This window comes from Haliotis rubra, unplaced genomic scaffold (genome assembly GCF_003918875.1).
Source record: "Haliotis rubra isolate DU_JTF1 unplaced genomic scaffold, ASM391887v1 Scf326, whole genome shotgun sequence".
Taxonomy (NCBI): domain Eukaryota; kingdom Metazoa; phylum Mollusca; class Gastropoda; order Lepetellida; family Haliotidae; genus Haliotis; species Haliotis rubra.
Window position 1 is genome coordinate 877,662 of NW_025766998.1, and position 23,179 is coordinate 900,840.

General features: G+C 40.3%; 1 protein-coding gene across 1 annotated transcript in view; it reads right to left on the minus strand.

Annotated features, from left to right (window-relative positions):
• The window catches only part of LOC124283982 (rho GTPase-activating protein 190-like), an 84,313-nt gene that overhangs the window by 2,851 nt on the left and 58,283 nt on the right, over window positions 1-23,179 (minus strand). The window contains 17 exon segments of the mRNA XM_046720033.1: window positions 555-672; window positions 1,304-1,321; window positions 1,878-2,009; window positions 2,395-2,472; window positions 2,781-2,940; window positions 4,508-4,628; window positions 4,814-4,821; window positions 4,950-5,020; window positions 5,221-5,403; window positions 5,675-5,872; window positions 6,660-6,771; window positions 6,914-7,015; window positions 7,850-8,050; window positions 14,633-14,811; window positions 17,010-17,177; window positions 18,602-18,807; window positions 19,856-20,045. Coding sequence (XP_046575989.1) covers window positions 555-672; window positions 1,304-1,321; window positions 1,878-2,009; window positions 2,395-2,472; window positions 2,781-2,940; window positions 4,508-4,628; window positions 4,814-4,821; window positions 4,950-5,020; window positions 5,221-5,403; window positions 5,675-5,872; window positions 6,660-6,771; window positions 6,914-7,015; window positions 7,850-8,050; window positions 14,633-14,811; window positions 17,010-17,177; window positions 18,602-18,807; window positions 19,856-20,045 — 2,245 coding nt within the window.

The window sequence follows — 23,179 nt, forward strand, 5'->3', positions numbered from 1 at the left end:
CTGTAACACAACATACCCAGATTAACACAATGCATGTAGGCAATGCACCCAGATTACACAACATTCCCAGATTACACAATGCACCCAGATTACACAACATACCCAGATTAACACAATGCATGTAGGCAATGCACCCAGCTTACACAACATACCCAGATTACACAATGCACCCAGATTACACAAAGCACCCAGATTATACCCATTGTATTACAGCTATAATTACCAACTGTACTACCATAAAATCAAATTGAACCGGAAGTACATACACTTGCATCAACTTTTTGACTGAAGAGCAGCACTTTCACTTCGTATCAGGTTTATCAGAATATTTCAATAATGAACAAACTTTATGGATAACAACAGATTCTCGTACCATTGTCATGCGGTACCTGTTGTTATCCATTAAGTTTCTTCAATATTGTACATCCCAACTTGCAGCTCAAAGAAGTCAGAATATTTCATTTAGGTATTTTGTATAACAGGTTGGAATGGGGCATATAACACATTGAACCCATGTATGTAAATGTCCTGACCAACTGTCTGACAAGACCTACCTGTGTAGATGTGTGATAAGATACTTCAGTACTTCAAAGTTCTGTTTGTACTTCTGATCAGGCAGTTTCTTGAGGACTCCTCGCAGGGCTAACAACCGACTGCTCTTGTCTCGAACACCTACAACACAATGGCCGTTCATGTAACAACACATGCCAGTATTTCCACAGATTTTCATTTCCATCCATTAGGGTTGATTATAGATTTACACCAATATAAGCTCTGTTTACTTGTGTTATAAGCAACAATATCATATACAATATATATCCACAAACCTCATATCCAAATTGAAATTACTTGGTGCAGAATTTACTCATGCTAACATGCAACATTCCTAATTAATTTACTGGTGTGTCATTTACTTTTCATTTGCAAACAATAAAAACATAATTATTTATTTGTGAAGAAAAAAAGAGAACATCTAATTGAGAGGTACCAAAACACCAGAGGCAGAGATATCTTCAACAGAATCTATATTAGTAAGATAGAAAGTGATAACTAAGCACTTCCCTCTTAATGTGCAAGGCAGATACTTGCTGAGTGATTAATGACATGGCTTGTGTACAAGCTGTTCCCATTGCTAATATAGGAGCCAGGTTTAGTTGGCGTTCTAGGACACATATTCTAATGGCGCAGCAGTGTTTCTACAGTATTAGTTGTGCTCAGACACCTACCTCCGAGAATAAAACATAAAATTACACAAAATAGTGAATGTAAGTAAGATTTCAAGCCAAGTTGTCGCAGCTTTTACCTTTTCTGTCTTTTCCATCTAGATGCACAAATGAATTATGTACAGACTCAACTTATTTCTATTATGTAAGCAGAAACACATTTAGTACTTTAACCTTCTTTGAAGCATTTCCTGCCCCTTAAAAATCAATGGGCGCTACACTTCCAAGGCGAATATCGTGCATCAGAAGAATTGTCACAAGCAACTGTGTTCTTCGACAGGGTCTTATCAATACATGTGTAATATAATAATACGTGGCTGCTTAAAAAGGTGGTATAAACTGTGATGTTACAATTGTAGATGTTACGTGTCCTTTACTTATGACAATCATATCATGGTGTAACACATTGTGTAAGTACGAAAGACCTTAATCAACTATCAATGGACCAGGCCAATAATTAAGCCTGTACCAATGACCGCTACTATCCACAACTCAACCAAGTGACCCAGGTTGACCACCCAATCCAGCCACGAATAGCTAGGAATAATGTGTAACCTGTATTCTCTAAGGTTACCATGGAAACGCCATTCCTGCAACTGCTGACACAAGATTTACACCAATACGAAGCACATGGACTGAGCTAATGGGACCTACCTGCTGCAATGATGAGTTCATCGTACAGCTGCACTGGGATGAGGGGCTCGGTCAGGTCCATGAAGAACTGTTTCAAGATGGTAGCCACTGCATTCACTTGTATATCTAGTGAATGAATGTCCGTGTTGATGTCTGCAACAAGTACCACAAAGATGAGGATTTATTCAAAGCACAGTTTCTGATGTTTGTGTAAGAGTGAGTGAGTGGGTGAGTTTAGTTTAGCTTTTTGCAATATTCCAGCAATATCACAGCGGGGGACACCAGTAATTGGACACACATTGTGCACATGGGGGAAATCAAACCCGGGTCCTCAGCATGATGAGCAAACGCCTTAACCACTAGGCTACCCCATCGCCTGTATGCGCAAGAATAAACATACATAGGAAAAGAAAAGGTTTATATATTTCCTATCCGTCTTGATATTATATTTTAGGCAACGTCGCCCTGCAGAACCTGGATAGGGATGTGGATTATAAGGACAAGTGTTTGTGTTAATGATGGATGCTAAGCCACTCACCTTCATTAAACTTGGATGTGAGAAGATCCACCTGCCCCTTATTGCCAGGTATTCGGTAGATACCTTCTGCGTACAGACCTGAAAGATATACCACATGTTATACCAGGCCTGGACATAGCTGACCTAAAACTATAATGTACTTTCACATTAATTCAATCTTGGCAGGGAAATTTGTGTATGAAGCTACTTGGCACACCAAATGTCTTCCCATAGAGAATAAGTACACAATTGTAATATGAAAATAGGTTTAGTTTGCTGTAGGTCCAAAACACGGCAGTAGCAGAGGGATATGGTTGTGCTGGTCAGTTGTCCTGTGATGTATATCAATTTGAAACATCCCAAAAGCACTCAATGATACACTGTATGTTTGGAGAATTTGAACTCACCTTCCTCCTCGATGAAGATGATACACTTCTCCACAAACAGTGGGATGAGGGGATTGTCGGTGGAGGTGGGGAAGTCTTCCAGGCAACAGCCGCTCTGGGACGGACCAGAACTCTTGCTGGGGTTCTTCTTCATCTTCCTCTCCTCCTTAAGGCGCTTCTCCTGCAATAACATGGACATTAGAATCCTACACAGAACTGGAGGTACCTGCTGAGGCATGGGAGGACTGACTGACTGAGTTTGGTTTTACGCCGCTTTTAGCAATATTCCAGCAACATCACGGCGGGGGACACCAGAAATGGGCTTCACACATTGTGCCCATGTGGGGATTCGAACCCTGGTCTTCGGCGTGACGAGCCAAAGCTTTAACCATTAGGCTACCCCACCGCCCTGAGGCATGGGAGGAACTTCAGGGGAAGTTTCAAAATAGGTTATAGTAAACTAGTCAATTGCTCATTTTGATCCGATGTACATATGTACTGTGTACCAAATGAGGAATGAGTTCTGGGTGTATTCAAGGTCTTCAAATCAGTTCAGGCAGTCCTTATCTTCCAAAAATATTTTGACCACTAGCATACTGATATAATTCATACTTCTAGTTTTATAGACAAAATTAATAAATTGAGTACAATTTTTCTCATTAGAACCATCAAAATGATCCATGATACAAAATTGTGGCTTATATTGATATATTTAAATACACGTTGTTCTTTCCTAAGCACCATGCCAAGTGTCACATCACCTGAGACTCATCGTCCTCCTGTCCCACGTAAAATCTGGAGTAGCCACTCACACCCACAGTGGAGCACACTGAGGCTGAACAACCCATTACTCAGCTTACATCTTTTACAAATAATCCAATATCCCAACTATTGCTATTCCCTAATCTACTGTTTGAATTAAAGCACTCGGAAAAGATCAATACCAGAATCTAATGTAACTTGATACTTAGGTATTCGATAAGTCAGAAAACAGCTGATAAGTGACACAGTTGTTATAGTGAAAGTCCTTAGGAATTATTCCATCAGTGCTGTAGGCAACAATGTCTCCTTCACTATAAAGCACACACATAAAGAAACTTATTTCCAATATCCAAAGTACAGCATGTTGACCACACAAGCTAGTTGCCCCTAGCAACCACATAAACAACCGGTGATATTGATCAGTGTTCCTGGATCCCTTCCTCCCTCAGTATAACACTACCCCACTATAAAGTAACATGTGACCTGGAGGGAGGAATCACATGGCAGTTTCATCACAGCGATCAAAATGAACAATAACAGTAAAGTAATATATTAATACATAATTTTTTTTAATGCTTTTGCAATAGAATTTGTCAAGAGATCTAAGTCACTTTGTCACAGATTTGTTTTCTATTTACAGAAACTATTTTACATCTGATCTTTATGTTCAATCATTTTACAGAAAGTCCTGAACTCTTCACCCTGTTGAGTGTACCACAGTTAACAATATTTGCTTCATGATAGCTGCCAGGTAAACGCTAGTGACAAAAAGCTAAGTGCCCCTGGCATGGAAACATTTCTTTTAAATAAACTTACTATTTACCATTACATTATTTATTACAAGATTACATGGATTGGGTAATATATAATTCCAATTTGGGAATTTAAACTGTATTTTTCTGCAGCCTCAGTGGGGAAACACCATGTCAGACATAACTAACATGACAGACCAGGACCAAGGGAGGGTTCATGACCTCATTGCCTACCTCCTCTTTCTGTCGTCTCTTCTCCTCCTTCTTCCTCTGCTTCTCTGGGTCCCGCATTGTTTTGGACTTCAGTTTCACCAGGAACTGGTTGCCGCCATCATTCCGTCTCCTCTGTGGGAAACTGCATCACACAAGGACCAACATAATGTATTATATGGGGATTTAGCAAAGACCCTTAACAGGGGCTCCACAAATATTGCTAGTTTTTTCTGATGACAATTAGATAACAAGATCTAAATATTATGGTCATGTCCTGTCTTTGATATTGTTATGAACAATTAAACCTGTCGGGTAGCAACACATCACCAACCAAGCTACAAAACCTGACCACCAATCTATGTGATAAGCTATGTTGCCTACGATCTATTCTAACCAGGAATCCCTACAAGTTTATCTAACATACTACTGGGATGATGAAGACTACACTCACTGATGTACTCACCCGACTGTGTGGCATAGTGGAGTAAGGGGGAATCATAGGCTCAAACTGATTCTCGTTATGAAATGGGCGACCTGGAAGTAGAAACAGTTGTTGTGATATACAAACAATCAGGAAAATAGATTTATGAAATTAGGAACAATTTACCTATCAAGAAACCAATTATTTTAAATCAAGAAGAATTTAAAAAAAAAAAAAAAAGATTCCCAAGTCATGAACTGTTAAAATATTGTTGTAATTAATCAGGTTGAAGATATTTTAGTGTTACACGTACCAGGGGGGGATCCGACAATGTGGTCACTGTCGGACATGGGTGGACTGATGGCTCTCCCTGGACTCTGGCTGACTACGAAGCCTTTCTGACGACGGAATGACCGCCTCTTCTTCTCCTTCCTCCTGCCGGGACACTCGTCCCCGGTCCCCTCACTCCCTTCCGACGGGGAGTTGCTGCGAACTGCTGAGAGAAAACAGTAGTGAACACAACAAAATGCCAGTGATCTGTGGAATGTAGTATTACTGATAGTACTCTAGAATATACAATAACAGACAATATATTGTTTCTTGAAAGAATAATAGCACAAACTGCATAATTAATAATAAAATATAATAATGCTGAGTAGTCATTTATTTTCTACAAGACCAATAAAACCATCTCCAGCTTAGAAAGACCACTGGATACTTTTGCTCTCTGATGATGTAAGCTGACGCATTATCAACAAGCTACTTACATTTCCCCCCAAATGTGGTCCCCCTCGGAAGCCCGATAGGCCTTCGTTTGTCTACGGACTGCATGGCACTGTCTTGAGATCTCTGTTTGCCCTTCTTCCTGTAGGGGGTGGGGCGCCTAGTGACCCTAGCAGTTGGGGCCACCTCTTCATGCTGGTCACGCTCCAGTGAACTGAAGTCAGAGTCTTCCGAATCGGAACCTGTGAAGAAATTAGAAATATTTAAAAGTCACAGCTCATATATAATTCTTCAACAAACCGCAGAGGAACAGATAAGATGCGCAAATATTTATGTGAAATCTCACTTCCTATTAAGTCTATTGCGTACAAGTACGCTTCAATTTGTAAATACTCAATAGATTTGATGTTACATGCGTACAAACAAAAATAGATAAAATAACTGAGGTATATTGAGAGTTTCTATTTCAGCACCTGGACTTGGCAACTTGCAGTCTTTCTTATCGTTTCTCATATTTATAACAGATCAAATATAAATAACAAACATGTAAACCAACATTTAAACTTTAATATATTTTTACAATTAATGGAAAATGGCAAAATACCCAATTGCGTGAGGTGGGTACAATTTATTTGGTTACTCAAAGGAAAATTAGTGTACCCAATTAAGATGAACACAAGCGAAAAGTTATCTGTAGCTCTGAACCGTATACCTGTACTTTTGAGTACCTCTTGCACACAAAGAATCATACCCCTAGACCAACGAGCCACAGAGGCTAGGACAGAAAATGATTACTCTCTTATTTCAACAGCTCGTTACATGGAACCAATAAACTGCAAGGCAACATTCTCACATCCTATCCTACTTTTCCATCTGAACTGGTACATAGCTAGTCTTACTTTATTCCACTACTGTATTCATACGGGTGTAACCATGTCAAAAAGATACCTAATATGTCAAAGCCTTCATCACTGAAAAGTGCAACTGACGGCGTCTGGGTCTTAAGCCCCAAGGGTCTTAACAACCTACCTTTTTCTTTCTTGCCAGAGGAGGACTTGACACGATGGAGTTTCCCCCGAGGTAGAGCGTCCTGCACTGTTCCGTAGTCGTTCTCCAGAGGCTCGAACGTGTTCACAGCATCCTGGACAAGGCACAAGAGAGGAATCATGTCCACTGTCTACAGGCACAGTCTACAAAGTTTGTTCAAAATTGCCGGATTGCAGGATATGAAGCCTGGAAAGGCGTTATATATATTCGTAAAAACAAAAGAAATCTGTGCCTACCTTCACTGTACAGTAGTCTGCTATCTCGATGGGCTCAGGCACTGCGAGAGGAGCCTGCACTCTACTGCCAGACATCTTGGGCCTATCATGACTTCCTCGAGACTGAAAACACACAGGGAATATCAATCATACAAACCATATTTCAAATATGGAAACAAAATCATGCCAAAATTTGTTGGCAGGTTGGTTGGTGTGTAGTGGTGTTCCGATTAATTGAAATAATAGAAGACTGGTCGCAGTGACCAAACGACCAAGCAGTCGATCACATTTATTCATTTTCTCGAACACACACGATTTTGGAACTACTGTTTTAGTCTTTGAAACACTTGTTGAAGGAACATATCTTCGAGGTTGTCAGGGACTGAAAATGTGTTTAATTAACTCACTTCACTAACTGAAAAGTCATGACTGAATATTTGTTGAAGACTCTGGGAAGTTGATGTTCATGATATATTAGTCATCACTTTAAAGTAGCAAGTTGTATCATGTTATCCTTATCTGCAATAACAACCTGGATAGGAAAATCCGAGAAATGACGCTAACCATTTTTTTCCGATGATTTCTCGAAGCAATCATCAATTGTGAGATTTCAACCAATTCCCAACACTATTGGTTTGTTGCTTAACGCCACACTCAGCAATATTCCAGCTATATGGCGGCGGTCTGTAAATAATCGGTCTGGACCAGACAATATAGTGATCAACAGTATGAGCATTGATCTACGCAGTTGGGATACAATACCATGTGTCAACCAAGTCAGAGAGCATGACCACTCGTTAGTCACCTCTTATGACAAGCATGGATTACAGAAAACCAATCCTAACCCAGATCTTCACGTGTTTGTAAAAGTAAGAGTCTTGTTATAGTCTGATTCATAAACAATCCTTATAATTATTAAAAAATATACACTGAAATAATTTGTGTAATCTGCGTTACCTGTGATCGTCTATGTGGCCTGGTGTCCTGTGGACTGTACTGCTCATCTGCCCACACTGCATCCTCGGGGGACACAGGACCGTACCGGGGGTGGCGGATATCCATAGGGTCGCCCCCGTGGCAGTACAAGTCGTTGTCCCCCCCACACTCGGTCGTGGTGCATTGCACTGGCTGTCTCATATAGGTTGTTGTCCACCCAGCCTACAAATGAAATACACAGCATAAGAACAAACAACACATATAATGGCTGTGTCTCCCAGGTTTAGGGTGTGACCGTCCCAGTAGTCTGGCTAAATAGGAAAACAATCTGATACTGTCATTACAATCTTTGGTAACGACTCAAAAGTTGCCTCAAAACTATTTGACAATTTTATTATTCCAAAATCCCAAAAGTTTGGCAAGTTATTAATATGTATGTACTTAGAAATGAAGAGAACCTATCAACTTTCAAGAAAGTAATGGGGCTGCCTAAGGTCAAGATCAGCCATTTCAGCACCAGACAACATTCAACATGGCCACTGACTGCACACAATACATGCAGGTGACAAAACAATCAGTGATATAGAAAAACATTGGGATTTATCTCTGATACAGTCAAAAACAGGATTAGATAATTTTACTAAATACATATTGAACAAAAAGCTTAAACATCCAACCAGATTACAATTTCAGTTCTCTTACTAACAGCTCAATGTATCTGCAACATTAAGTCATACTTTGGTCAAAAGGCAATAAATAATTTTTTCTAAGTGAAATATTACATTTGTCTAACTATACAATTCAAAACCCTTGCAGTTAGTAATAAACAAAAAGAAAAATCACCCTTATTACTGGTTATAGTGTACTATGAAATAATAAAGCTGAAACCTATAAACACAATACAAGTGGCATTAGCATTGCTATAACGTGAAACAATGAGACATTCTGTGACAAGTGATCCCAATACACTATCACTTGAGAGTGCTTAATGCTGTGTCGGCAGATACTGGGAAGAGAACTATCAAAAACAGACAGTGCTTTGTTCCCTTCTCTTCACATACCACCAAGACAATAATATGGCCACATGGAGCATATTTGGCTATTTCAGAAGAAATATTCAGTTATGCAGTGATACTATATTCAGCGCACATTGCTAATGGCCAAAATAAAGTACTATTTGCCACACCCAGAATTGTGCTACACTTGGTAAAAAGTACTATTTTCCTGATAACTAAATACCTGACAATGATTCACAGAAATACTTTCAATACCTCACTCACTTCTACCTCAGGTACTGTATCTAGTCAGATGTAAAACAGCCATGTGGAATGTAATTTAAAATGCAAGATGCCATTGTCACCATACAAACCTATTTTCATTTTCTTATAGGGATGGTAATATCCACTACAGAGAAGAACACTGTCCAGAAACATGACTGATGACACAATTCTACACTGTAATATCTCTTCAGGTTCTGATCTAGCACATGTCCATGTATTCTGAACACCCAGCAGTGTTCAGCATATATATACTCTCCCCATGTCTTGTACCAACACCCTGGCACAATGCTCAAACACTGGCACCCTCTCCAACCATTGTCTTCCGACATGCTGTGCTATTGTCCCATAAACAAAACACATGACCTGGAGCAATAGCAATTAATCTCTTCATTAATTGGTGTGAGTTTTAATTATGTGGGAGTAGAGCCTTGCTGGCTTGACCAATGGTAAGGGTTGGGTCGGTGAAATGTGGGATCGCCATGCTCCAGCGGTTGCATTGTCTTCCTACAATGATCTGTGTGGGAGATTCGTCAGATAAAGGGCGTTATCAGCAGAAAAACAAACAGTAGTCGGATCAGAGGTTAGATAAACTATTGTCTTACAAACAAGGATTTGTCAGTTTGTTGAACAGTTTGTTTTACCCTAGGGTTTGTTGGTTTACACATGTAGACATGTCACAGTTGTGTAGCTCTGTGTGCATGGAACAGACTTCTATGCTAATATTGATGTACAAAAACTGACACAGTCGAGAAAATTGGAGATTAATCAGGATTATTCACTTTTAAACTCATATTGTGAGGTTTTGTGTGATTGTGGAACTAATGTCACCTTTGCAGGGGCAAATATTTGCCTGTCACAGTAAAACATCTGCTGGCAAATCCAACACAGTGTACGCCATTTCAATATTTCATGACAGTAATTGCTTGGTCAGGACAAAATGTTTACAAAATTTAAGTTGTGACAAGACTTCTGTTTCAATTGTTTCCACATTTTGGAATCAGGTAAACAAGGGACAGGTACTATTAATTCTCATGTTAACAAACAATAGTAGTTGTATACTTCACCCTTATAATACATATAAATATCTGTGTATATTCAAAGGTATTTATATGAATACATGGCCCAATGATTGATTTTCCTTTGCTGCATGAATTAATTTATTTTAATTAATTACATAACATTTAAATTTGTTTCTGCATGTTTTATCACTATCCTGGAAAGGTTTGACAAAATGAGTATACAAATCTGCATGTTGTGCATAATTGATTCCTACTAAATTCTCTACACAAGATTTGAGTGTGAACATAAATGTGAACTAACATCTTTTTATATTTCTAAAAATATTTTCCTGTGCCAAATCTGACTGTGTGTACATACAAATGTGAATCTTTTAGCAATTTCTTTCAAAAATATCTAGATTCAATGTGAAAGGAGCATTTATGTGTATCTTTAAGCACTGTAGTATATAATTTCTCAATGTATGTGTTTTACAGGTGCCTGTATGGCACTATAAGGTTAAGTCAGCAAACAAATATTTCTGTATAAGCCGATGACACCTTGCTAAGCCGACATAAGATGAAAGGATTAGGGGCTTATCCCCGTTCCACTCCACCTGCATGACAAACAATTGTCTGTGTTAAGTGGATCAGCATTCACTGTCACTTGGGTAGGGAGGATTAGTTGACAAGCAGTCATAGACTGTAATGGTTTCAGTACTACAACTGACCCACTGAATGCATCCACAGTAGTGACAACTATTCTGTAGTCAGTCTGACTTACAGTTCCTCAACCACATTATTTTCCCTCCAGCCTAGCCCTCCCTGCAATGGTAAAGCTCTAAATGAAGTAAGTGCAGATTTCCTCAGGTTCAGGATCTCCCATCTAACTGGGGCTCCTTTTCAATGTAATTTGGATTATTTGTTTCTATCAAACTATTATGAGGTGAGGTGAAATTGGGTTTTACGTCATGCTTGAGAATATTTCGCTCATATGACGACGTGCATGCGTGTGTATGTGTATGTGCGGTTGCTTGTACTAGCCCAGACTTAAGCTGGTTTTATAGTGCTAGCCCACAGAGATACCATGCCGCAGTGAAGCATGAATACCCTACTCAGACACATTATACTGACTCCGAGCTGACCAGTCCTTCTTGTACCCATTAATGCCGAGCGCCAGACAGGACCACAAGTACTATATTTTAATGTCTTTTGGTATGACGCGGTCGGGGATCGAACCCGCGACCTTCCGCTCTCCAGGCGGACGCTCTAACCACTACACCACGGAGGCGGTCGTATGGCGTCTGAACCTATTGCTTCATGAAACAGAGATGTCTTCATAGCGTGTGTCTAATACGGGAAATATTGCAATAACCATCATGAAACTATTATGTCTTCAGAGACTAAGCATTAGTCTACTCTGTAGGCTGCATGTTGTTGTGGACCCAGCAGGGATACAGTAGCCTGCAATGTCAGTAGGGTCCATGATATGGGTACAGGTCCACATTCATGGGGTCAACATCTCGGACTAGTGTTCACACTTTGAGTGGAGGTCACTACTTATGAATGGGTTTCTTCTTTGGTTGGGGTCCTACTTTTGGTCAGTGTTCACACTCATTTTAGGGTTTACCACACAGTGTAAGGAGATCACAGTTAGGGTCGGAGTTGTCAATGGTTAGGGTCAGTGTTTGTGCTTAGGGTAAGGGACACTTGTAGCATGGAGGTCTCACTGTATGGGGTTCACAGTTAGGAAGGGGTGTCAGTGTTTAGGGTTAGTGTTTACACTCAGGGAGGGGTCACCACATAGTGTATGAAGTTCACAGGGTAGGGGTTTTCAATGTTAGGGTCAATGTTTGCACTCTGGGAGGGGACAGAACATAAAGTAGGGGGTTCACAGTTCAATTATTAGGGTCAGTGTTCACACTCAGGTGGGGGTCAACACATAGTGCATGTGGTTCACAGTTAGGGTAGCCTAGGGGTTGTCAGTGTTTAGGGTTAGTGTTAACACTCAGACTAAGGGTCAACACTTGGGGATAGTGTTTAAACTTTGTTAGGCAGGTTCATATTTTGCTCAGTGACCCAGACTTGAGTGTGTTCAGCGTTTCAGATTGTTCACAACTAGGGCAGAGGTACTATACTCTGGTTAGAGGTTCACAGATAATGCTGCAGGTCCATACTTTTGGGCAGTGTTCACACGTAGGGTAGAAGGTCTGTACCTAGTTGGGCAGTGTTCACACATAGGGTAGAGGGTCTGTACCTAGTTGGGCAGTGTTCACACATAGGGTAGAGGGTCTGTACCTAGTTGGGCAGTGTTCACACATAGGGTAGAGGGTCTGTACCTAGTTGGGCAGTGTTCACACATAGGGTAGAGGGTCTGTACCTAGTTGGGCAGTGTTCACACATAGGGTAGAGGGTCTGTACCTAGTTGGGCAGTGTTCACACACATAGGGTAGAGGGTCTGTACCTAGTTGGGCAGTGTTCACACATAGGGTAGAGGGTCTGTACCTAGTTGGGCAGTGTTCACACATAGGTAGAGGGTCTGTACCTAGTTGGGCAGTGTTCACACATAGGGTAGGGTCTGTACCTAGTTGGGCAGTGTTCACACATAGGGTAGAGGGTCTGTACCTAGTTGGGCAGTGTTCACACATAGGGTAGAGGGTCTATGCCTAGTTGGGCAGTGTTCACACATAGGGTAGAGGGTCTGTACCTAGTTGGGCAGTGTTCACACATAGGGTAGAGGGTCTGTACCTAGTTGGGCAGTGTTCACACATAGGGTAGAGGGTCTGTACCTAGTTGGGCAGTGTTCACACACATAGGTAGAGGGTCTGTACCTAGTTGGGCAGTGTTCACACATAGGGTAGAGGGTCTGTACCTAGTTGGGCAGTGTTCACACATAAGGTAGAGGGTCTGTACCTAGTTGGGCAGTGTTCACACATAGGGTAGAGGGTCTGTACCTAGTTGGGCAGTGTTCACACATAGGGTAGAGGGTCTGTACCTAGTTGGGCAGTGTTCACACATAGGGTAGAGGGTCTGTACCTAGTTGGGCAGTGTTCACACATAGGGTAGAGGGTCTGTACCTAGTTGGGCAGTGTTCACACATAGGGTAGAGGGTCTGTACCTAGTTGGGCAGTGTTCACACATAGGTAGAGGGTCTGTACCTAGTTGGGCAGTGTTCACACATAGGGTAGAGGGTCTGTACCTAGTTGGGCAGTGTTCACACATAGGGTAGAGGGTCTGTACCCTAGTTGGGCAGTGTTCACACATAGGGTAGAGTTGGTCTGTACCTAAGGTTGGGCAGTGTTCACACATAGGGTAGAGGGTCTGTACCTAGTTGGGCAGTGTTCACACATAGGGTAGAGGGTCTGTACCTAGTTGGGCAGTGTTCACACATAGGGTAGAGGGTCTGTACCTAGTTGGGCAGTGTTCACACATAGGGTAGAGGGTCTGTACCTAGTTGGGCAGTGTTCACACATAGGGTAGAGGGTCTGTGTACCTAGTTGGGCAGTGTTCACACATAGGGTAGAGGGTCTGTACCTAGTTGGGCAGTGTTCACACATAAGGTAGAGGGTCTGTACCTAGTTGGGCAGTGTTCACACATAGGGTAGAGGGTCTATGCCTAGTTGGGCAGTGTTCACACATAGGGTAGAGGGTCTGTACCTAGTTGGGCAGTGTTCACACATAAGGTAGAGGGTCTGTACCTAGTTGGGCAGTGTTCACACATAGGGTAGAGGGTCTGTACCTAGTTGGGCAGTGTTCACACATAGGGTAGAGGGTCTGTACCTAGATGGGTAGTGTTCACACATAGGGTAGAGGGTCTGTACCTAGTTGGGCAGTGTTCACACATAGGGTAGAGGGTCTGTACCTAGGCAGGAAGTTCACACATAGGGTAGAGGGTCTGTACCTAGGCAGGAGGTTCACACTTTCGGTAGGAGGTCTATGTTTATAGTTAGCAAAGTTCACTGCAAACAACTTTAACAATAGTCATGTTGACTGGCTCCTTGAGAGAGAGAACGTAATTGTCTATATGTTTCAACAAAACCAGTTTGGATTAACAATGTAGTACACATGTCCAGAATATAAATTATTGCAATCAAGACTCTGTGAAAAACTACGGCACGGTGATAAATATGCTATACACTGTGACAATGTACTTCTAAATCATTCAGTGAAGCTTGAAGGTGTTCAAAGCAGATTCTACACAAAAAACACATACTACACTGTGACATATGTAATACACTGTGCTAAAAGTACTCCAACATGTGACAGTGAAAAGTAAAGGTGTTCCTCCTTGATTACCCAGTGTTCCACGTCACAATACAGTAATAGCACAATGCAGGTGAGAAAAAATAACGCAAATCACATCTGCATGTTGTCATAATACACCACACAGAACTCAGGACATCCGAGACATCCTGAGCAGAGAGAGCTGGAGATATCTAGTTACAGAGCTGAAGGTGTTAGTCATGCAAAGAAACGCTGCAGCAAGCACTAGGTAGACGATGACATGCGAATACGTAATATGGCGTCACCATCTTCGCTGCTAGAGGTCTGCTTGCAGGCTGCCGCGGCGGCAGCGGCGTACTTCCTCTCATGGTGGCGACGCATGTGCTCGTTAAGCGCCCAAGCTTGGAGAGAAAGACGATGGAAAGGAGGCATGAGATAGACAGAAACACAAACAACACAAGGAGAGACTTTGGCTGAAGCTGCTCTGAAATGGAATTCCTGAAAAGCAAACTCTGCAGATGGTTGGAATACAGGATGACTTAGGAAAGGACGCTGGCAGCGAGTGAGAGAGTGAGTCAAGGTTTACAATGCTTGTACTAATGTTCCAGCAATACCTCGATGATGGACACCTTCAATCAGCTTAACACACTGAAACAAAGTATGGAACCCAACCCAAGTCTAGCGATTTTGAACGGACAGTTCAAGCACCTGCCCACCAATCATGATGATTGAGAAACTGCCATGTATCAGGATGGTTGAACGATGATCTAAAGTAAAAATGAATCCACCAATAATGTCACCATGTTCTCACTTAAAGAAGTCAAGGAGTCCTTGTCTAACCTCAATGCAAATAGACTGAGAGGTCCCTAGTCTGAAATACCTCTGCAGGAAACCTCAAAGATTCCACGTACTTTGAATATGCCTCATTTAGTGAATGAATCAAAGTATTAGGAAAAATGTAAGCTTGCCCTAAAATGATTTAACCTAGCCTGTCTGTTAAATTACTGTCAAATGATTTTAACAGGCTTACTTGATGGAACTATTATTCATCCAGAAACTAACTGGTCTGTGAGTCACTCATTTGTAAGGAAGAGACTTAGACTTTTTCATGAATTCAGTTGTGTCTTAAAATTTGAGTCCCAAGGTATGAATCTTAGATTTTTTAAGGTAATTTACTTAAGATGGGGGATTTCAGGCTGGGATGAATCCTGGTGTCTTGTAACTCCTTCAGGTTCATTCATAGCCTTTCATCATTAACAGTGCATCCTGGGAATAGTCGAGGTCAAGCTGACCCGGCTCAGCACACAACAAGGCTAGGTGGCGATGACCCTACCCAACAGGTATAAAGACAAGGTCATCATGACCCCACCAGAGTACAGGGCAGAGGTAGTCTGTGTTGGCCTCATGTCTATTTGATTGTACCAGTCACAAAGACCCAGGCCACAAGACCCCAGGTGAGGTGAGGTGAAATTGGGTTTAATGTCGTGCTTGAGAATATTTCGCTCATATGACGCCGTGCATGCGTGTGTATGTGTATGTGCGGCTGCTTGTACTAGCCCAGACTGAAGCTGGTTTTATAGTGTTAGCCCACTGAGATACCATGCCGCAGTGAAGCATGAATACCCCACTCAGACACATTATACTGACTCCGAGCCGACCAGTCCTTGTTGTACCCATTAATGTCGAGCGCCAGGCAGGGACCAACAAGTACCATATTTGAAGGTCTTTTGGTATGACGCGGGCGGCCAGGCAGGGACCAACAAGTACCATATTTTAACGTCTTTTGGTATGACGCGGGCGGACGCTCTAACCACTACATCACGGAGGCGGTCACAAGACCCCAGAGCATAAGCCATAGATAGTATGAGATCCAAGGACATTAAATTCCTGGATATGGTAGCCTTGGTACCAGACAGAGGTGCAGTGAATAATGAACTAAATTTGCTTCAAAGTTTGTCATATTCAGTTCACCATGAAGCACAATCGAAAGCAATGATTGGTGTTTTCAGCATGCCCATGGGATGATGGGGCAGTGAATCACGGCAGTGAATCAACTGGGCCAGCAGGGCCCCTTGGTGTCTCCAAGTCAAAGAGACGGGAACAAAATATGTCAGACTCTCATTATCTGTCTTGAGAAGCTGCTTTATAACTTGGGAGAGCTTGCAGGACATGGATACCAACAAACCATTACTGCTATAAAACCTCTAATGATTATATTGGCCTGCCACTCAACATGACAGCTTGTGTAAACTGGGAAAACAACCTGTACTGACTTACACACACAGGACAACAGTGAGTGACAACACCTAGCTGGGATAGAAATGACAAATACTATCCCACAACAAACAATATCCTGTCACAACAATAAGTATTATTCTACTGAACAATTACTACACAAACTAATACATATATGAACAGTGGAGATAATTTTGGCTCATGTGAAAAAGTTTTTCAATTTTTCATCCTAAAACTTGATATGTTACACATCAAATAGCTCACATGAAATGACACTAAAACTCAGGTTCACACTGCCAAAATTGAAACAAATTATGTTTACCAAGAAAGAACATAGCTGGTTTCACATTCACAAACATGAGAGAAACACAGATCTGGAAACAACAAAAACTGAACGCAAATGAGTGACGCAAATGACAATGAAAGACAACAGCGCCATCTAGTCACCTGACGGTTCAACAGGCATCTCTAGCTTCATACTACTGGACTTGTGGAAGTGACTAATCGATTGAACGTCCGAGTCGGAAAACTCCGTACTCTCGCTCATCAGGCGAGAAGAGTCACAGGAGCTCTCCAGTATCGGCAGAGACTTCCGATGGTCTTTGTATTGTTGGACTGAAATTTGGGAGGAATTGGAATTTTAACTACTGTGACATATTCACTGATCAATATTTCTCAGTTTAAGCTGAAAAGAAGAAGAAGAATCAGTTCTGCATTGTCATCAAACCTTTTCAGTACTTGACAAACTTTCTCATTTTGTCACCAATGGAAACCTGATGTCAGTGTCCTTTCTAACAGACAGCATGGGCAGCTAGCCTACCCACACATTCACACAACAATTCCAACCCATATTTCTTGCCTAAATGCAGTCTGTGACATGAGTGACTAGTCTGCTGTCCCAGTTTGATCAGGTAAGCTCAGTAAGTAGACCAAAACCTTGCTGTTTTAAGCTTAGTCAATGCCATACCACATATCACCAAAATGTAATACAGATGATACTAAGACCTAAATTTGGTAGACTCAGAAGTTTTGGCACAGAATGTAGATGCCTGCTTATCTCTTCCATCCCTTTGTCCTGTCCCGTCATTGTGAGCTTTCACTCCACCCTCAGTGCCAACAGTCCATAGTATCCTGTGCGAGATCTCCAGGTTAAGTCAGTATGCTGCATGTCAGCAGCCTCACCCAGTGAGATACCCATGTTGTAGTCATGCAAGTGAGATACCCATGTTGTAGTCATGCAAATGAGATCCTCATGTACAGTCAGTATGTCAGATTAGCCCAGATGAAATCCCATGTAAAGTCAGTATGTTAGACTGGCCCAGATGAAATCCCATGTAAATTCAGTATGTTAGACTGGCCCAGATGAAATCCCATGTAAAGACAGTATGTCAGACTAGCCCAGATGAAATCCCATGTAAAGTCAGTATGTCAGATTAGCCCAGATGAAATCCCATGTAAAGTCAGTATGTCAGATTAGCCCAGATGAAATCCCATGTAAAGTCAGTATGTTAGACTGGCCCAGATGAAATCCCATGTAAAGACAGTATGTCAGATTAGCCCAGATGAAATCCCCATGTAAAGCCAGTATGTCAGACTGGCCCAGATGAGACCCCCATGTAAAGCCAGTATGTCAGACTGGCCAAGATGAGACCCCCATGTAAAGCCAGTATGTCAGACTGGCCCAGATGAGACCCCCATGTAAAGCCAGTATGTCAGATTGGCCCAGATGAGATCCCATGTAAAGCCAGTATGTCAGATTGGCCCAGATTAAATCCCATGTAAAGTCAGTATGTCAGACTGGCCCAGATGAGATCCCATGTAAAGACAGTATGTAAGACTGGCCCAGATTAAATCCCACGTAAAGTCAGTATGTCAGACTGGCACAGATGAGACCCCCACGTAAGGTCAGTATGTCAGACTGCCCCAGATGAGACCCCCATGTAACGTCAGTATGTCAGACTGGCCCAGATGAAATCCCACGTACAGTCACTATGTTGGACACCTACCCATCAATGGTGAAGTCTATGTGGTGAACTCACCCGCATGCATGTGTTGCCGAGTCTTCACATAGCTCGGTCTGACTAGATGTTCACCATTTGACTGTGGTCCAACTTCTGCGTAGATGTCTTCCCCTGATGGTACGGGTGACGTTGAGGACGCCCGGTCATGGTCGCTGTCGGAAGGGTAGCGACCTTGGTACAGATTGGGCTGGTCGTACAAAGGCTCTGAGTCCTCTGTGCTTTGGCTGTTGTGGAAATAATGATAACTATGAACAAAGGAATTTTTACCTTCAAATTTGTGGACATTCAAGACTCACCTCACTAATGAGTTACTCTCAAATAGTTCCTGTTACTGACTAATGTTACAAGAAGTACCTTATGACAGCACTGAGGACCAAGAGTCTTCCAATCTCAACTTATTATTCACATGTTAATGGATGTAACAATTTTTGAATTTCAATTGAGGCAATGCATGTACATTCAACCAATCAATCATCTGTGTTTATTTCATTCCGATCAAGTGACCATTTTCCATAAAAAGAACATCTGTAACAAGAGAGATAAATAACAGTAGGATGGGAGCACATGGACAAATGGTTACAATACTCAGGGAAGGTGTGTTTCCATGTTGCTCCTAATAAACACCAAGTGATGTCATCCCATTGTCTCAATATCTCATCAAAATCCTAACCTGGGCAATACCTATGATGTTACACATAAATTTCCGACGATTTTGCACACAAAATACTGTTTATTTTACCTCGTGGGAACTGTCGACTGTTTTTTTCTTTACATATTAACAGGCAGTCTGGGCCAGACAACTGAGTGATCAACATCATGAGCATTGATCTACGCAGTTGGGATATCAAGCTTGTCAGCCAAGTCAGTGAACCTGACCACCCTTACGACAAGCATGGGTTGCTGAATATCAAATCTAACTTGGATCTTCACGGGTTCCCTATCACCACCCATCCACTGAACTGTCTCCTACATCAAATTCAGTTTTGGAACTGTAGCTAGGTGGGGTTCTCTTCTAGATTTGGGGGACCTATTTTAACGTGGTAAAACTGTCACAAACAGCCTTAAAACTCTGCACGGAACTTAGAAAGCTTGAGCCAAATTTGGGAACTGTGGAACCAAAGGGAACTGTGCCACCCATGCCTTGAATCTGGCTACTATAATGTGTGTCAGTGTTACTAGGAACATCATGGAAGCACTCCCTCCTGTGAACTGAGGAAGTCCCACACAACATCTGGAGTGTAACAGTACCGTTTCACCTACCATTCTACCCACCTATTACTTGTACTGCTCTTGGTGGTATGATAAGTATTGTATGGCAGTGGGGCTGGAGGCCTTCGGTCAATGTAGGTGCTGCGGTCGTCGTATGCCGGTGGGCTCTGCTCGTCCACTGGCTCGAGGAACATGTCCTCTGATTCCTCCTTTCTCTCCCAGGCTTCCTTGAAGAAAGGGTTGTATACTGCTGCTGAAACATGGAAGTGTGCGTTACGCTTCACTAGACACTCTACTTGGTGGAGGAAGCAGCTACTATCCTTGCCTCACTGCCCTCAAATTATCATACTTCTTGCAGAATACAGCAATGTTTAGCCATATTAAAGCAGTCTGTCATTAAATGAGCCTGTACCAATTATTTATTGAATGAATTTTCACATTTTCAGTAGATAATGGAGGATCCTTTTCTGATCATTGTCCTTTTAATTATATTTGATTATTGTTTAACACTGCACTAAGTGATATTTCATGTGTAAATGTGGCTAAAAAATAATTAGTCTAGACCAGACAATCCAGTGATCTATACATTTTGAACAGCATGCCACTCTATGGGGATATGAGGGGATGCTTTCAACTCACTGACCACCTGATCCTCTCAGTTGCCTCTGATGACCAGCACAGGTATAGTTATTACACAGGGATGAATCTTATATCAGTTGCAACTTATGTCAATATTTTTCAAATTTCTTGTTCGGACAAAGACCATCAAAATAAATATTTTCTATACAACATGTCACAAGTGCTATCATAATATTTAGTGAAGAAACTGTCTATTCAGTATGTTCAGCTTGGTTTAAAATAGATCATAAAAATAATGTAATTTTTGGAGTAAAATTGATATTTTATACTTATCCTGACTCATGCTCTTTTTGCTTGTCTTCTTCTTCTTGCGAACATAGTGGAACACTTGTATCTCCCTAATTGAAGCTCCCTTCAATTTAAAATCACTAATTAGTATTCACCACGAGTTACCTCCTTTTCACAAGCGCGTGAACGAGGGCCACCTCTACCCATGTGCCTCACTCTCTCCTCATATACTGAGCCCAACATTTGAATTTACAGGGAAATCCAAAGTGTTATTTGGGAGGATGGGAGGCTGACCTCATGAGTCAGGATAAGTATAAAATATCAATTTTACTCCAAAAATTACATATTTTTCCTTATCCTGACTCATGCTCTTTTTGCTTGTAGCATCCTACGGAACGGAGGTGGGAATATCTAATACTTTGGATTTTTAATAATTAGTGATTTGAACTGTGATGATTGTAATAACCCTATGGGAACTTCATAAAGGCACTGAACTGATGAATTCCTGCTGCTAACTTATCAGCTGCCATATAAAAGGTTATTATCATGTACTTATTATGATAAAGTATATATAACATTAATACAATGCTTAAGACTAATAGACTTAAGCTTGTTAATATGCTAGTATAAACTCCTTAGAGTTTGTTAGCTAAAATACTTTAAGATATAACATAGTACTAAGCTTAAGATATGATTAAACTTAAGCTAATTATATAATAGCAAACTCTTTAGAGTTTGTTAGTTAATATACTTATATGATATAGATATAATGCTGAGCTTAAGATATGAATAAGCTTTAGCTACATATATAATAGCAAAAACTCTGTAGAGTTTGTTAGCTAATATATTTTTATAATATGAGTATAGTACTGTGCTTAAGCTATAATTAACTTAAGCTACATATATAATAGCCAAACTCTGTAGAGTTTGTTAGCTAATATATATTTATAATATTAGTATAGTACTGAGCTTAAGATATAATTAACTTAAGCTACATATATATAGCAAAACTCTGTAGGGTTTTGTTAGCTAATATATTTTTACAATATGAGTATAGTAGTGTGCTTAAGATATAATTAACTTAAGCTACATATATAATAGCAAAACTCCGTGAGTTTGTTAGCTAATATATTTTACAATATGAGTATAGTAGTGTGCTTAAGATATAATGAACTTAAGCTACATATATAATAGCAAAACTCCAGAGAGTTTGTTAGCTAATATATTTTACAATATGAGTATAGTATTGTGCTTAAGATATTATTAACTTAAGCTACATATATAATAGCCAAAAAACTCTGTAGAGTTTATTAGCTAATATGTTTATAGTGTAACCATAGTACTAAGCTTAAGATAAGATTAGACTTAAGCTAAAAGTATATAGCAAAATAAACTCCTTAGAGTTTATTAACTAATATACTTTTATGTTAAAAACATAGTACTGAGCTTAAGTTATGATGAAACTTAAGCTATATATATATAATAACAAAACTCCGTCGAGTTTTGTTAGCTAATACCTTTATAATGTAAACATACTGCTTAAGATATGATGAAACTTAAGCTAATTGTATAATAGCGAAAACAACCCTTTAGAGTTTGTTAGCTATGATATAAACCTAGTATTGAGCTTATGAAGGAAAACTTAAGCTACATATATAATAGCAAGAACTCGTGAGAGTTTGTTAGCTAATACATGTTATAATGTAACCATAAAGCTTAAAATATGATGAAACTTAAGTTTAAATATATAATAGCAAAACCCTCTTTTAGAGTTTTGATAGCTAATATACCTATATGATATAAACATAGTACTGCTTTAAGATATGAATAAGCTTAAGTTACATATATAATAGCTAAAACTATGTAGAGTTTGTTAGCTAATACATGTTATAATATAACCATATTGCTTAGAAATATGATGATACTTATAGCAAAAACTCTTTAGAGTTTGTTAGCTAATCTACTTATATGATATAAACATAGTACTAAGCTTAAGATATGAATAAGCTTAAGCTACCTATATAATAGCAAAACTCCTTAGAGTTTGTTAGCCAATATATTTTAATAATATGAGTATAGTACTATGCTTAAGGTATAATTAGCTTAAGTTACCTATATAATAGTAAAACTCCGTAGAGTTTGTTAGCTTAATTAACTTAAGCTATGTATAAAATAGCCAAAAACTCTGTAGAGTTTGTTAGCTAATGCATTTATCATGTAACCATAGTATTACTCTTAAGATATGAATAACTTAAGGTAAATATATATAATAACAAACTCTGTAGAGTTGTTAACTTATATATTGTATGATGTAATAATCATAGTACTGTGATGATAAAAGGAACTTAAGTAAATTATACATAGCATGAAGCTATTTAGTATTGTTATAAGATAAGTAAAAATCTGTTAGATTGACTTATCTTCTCCGAGGAACTGTCAGCTGTTGTGCGAGGACCATGGGATCGAATTGGTGTATACCTGAGACGCCCTCGGTGGTGATATCTCTCAGATAATGGTTTG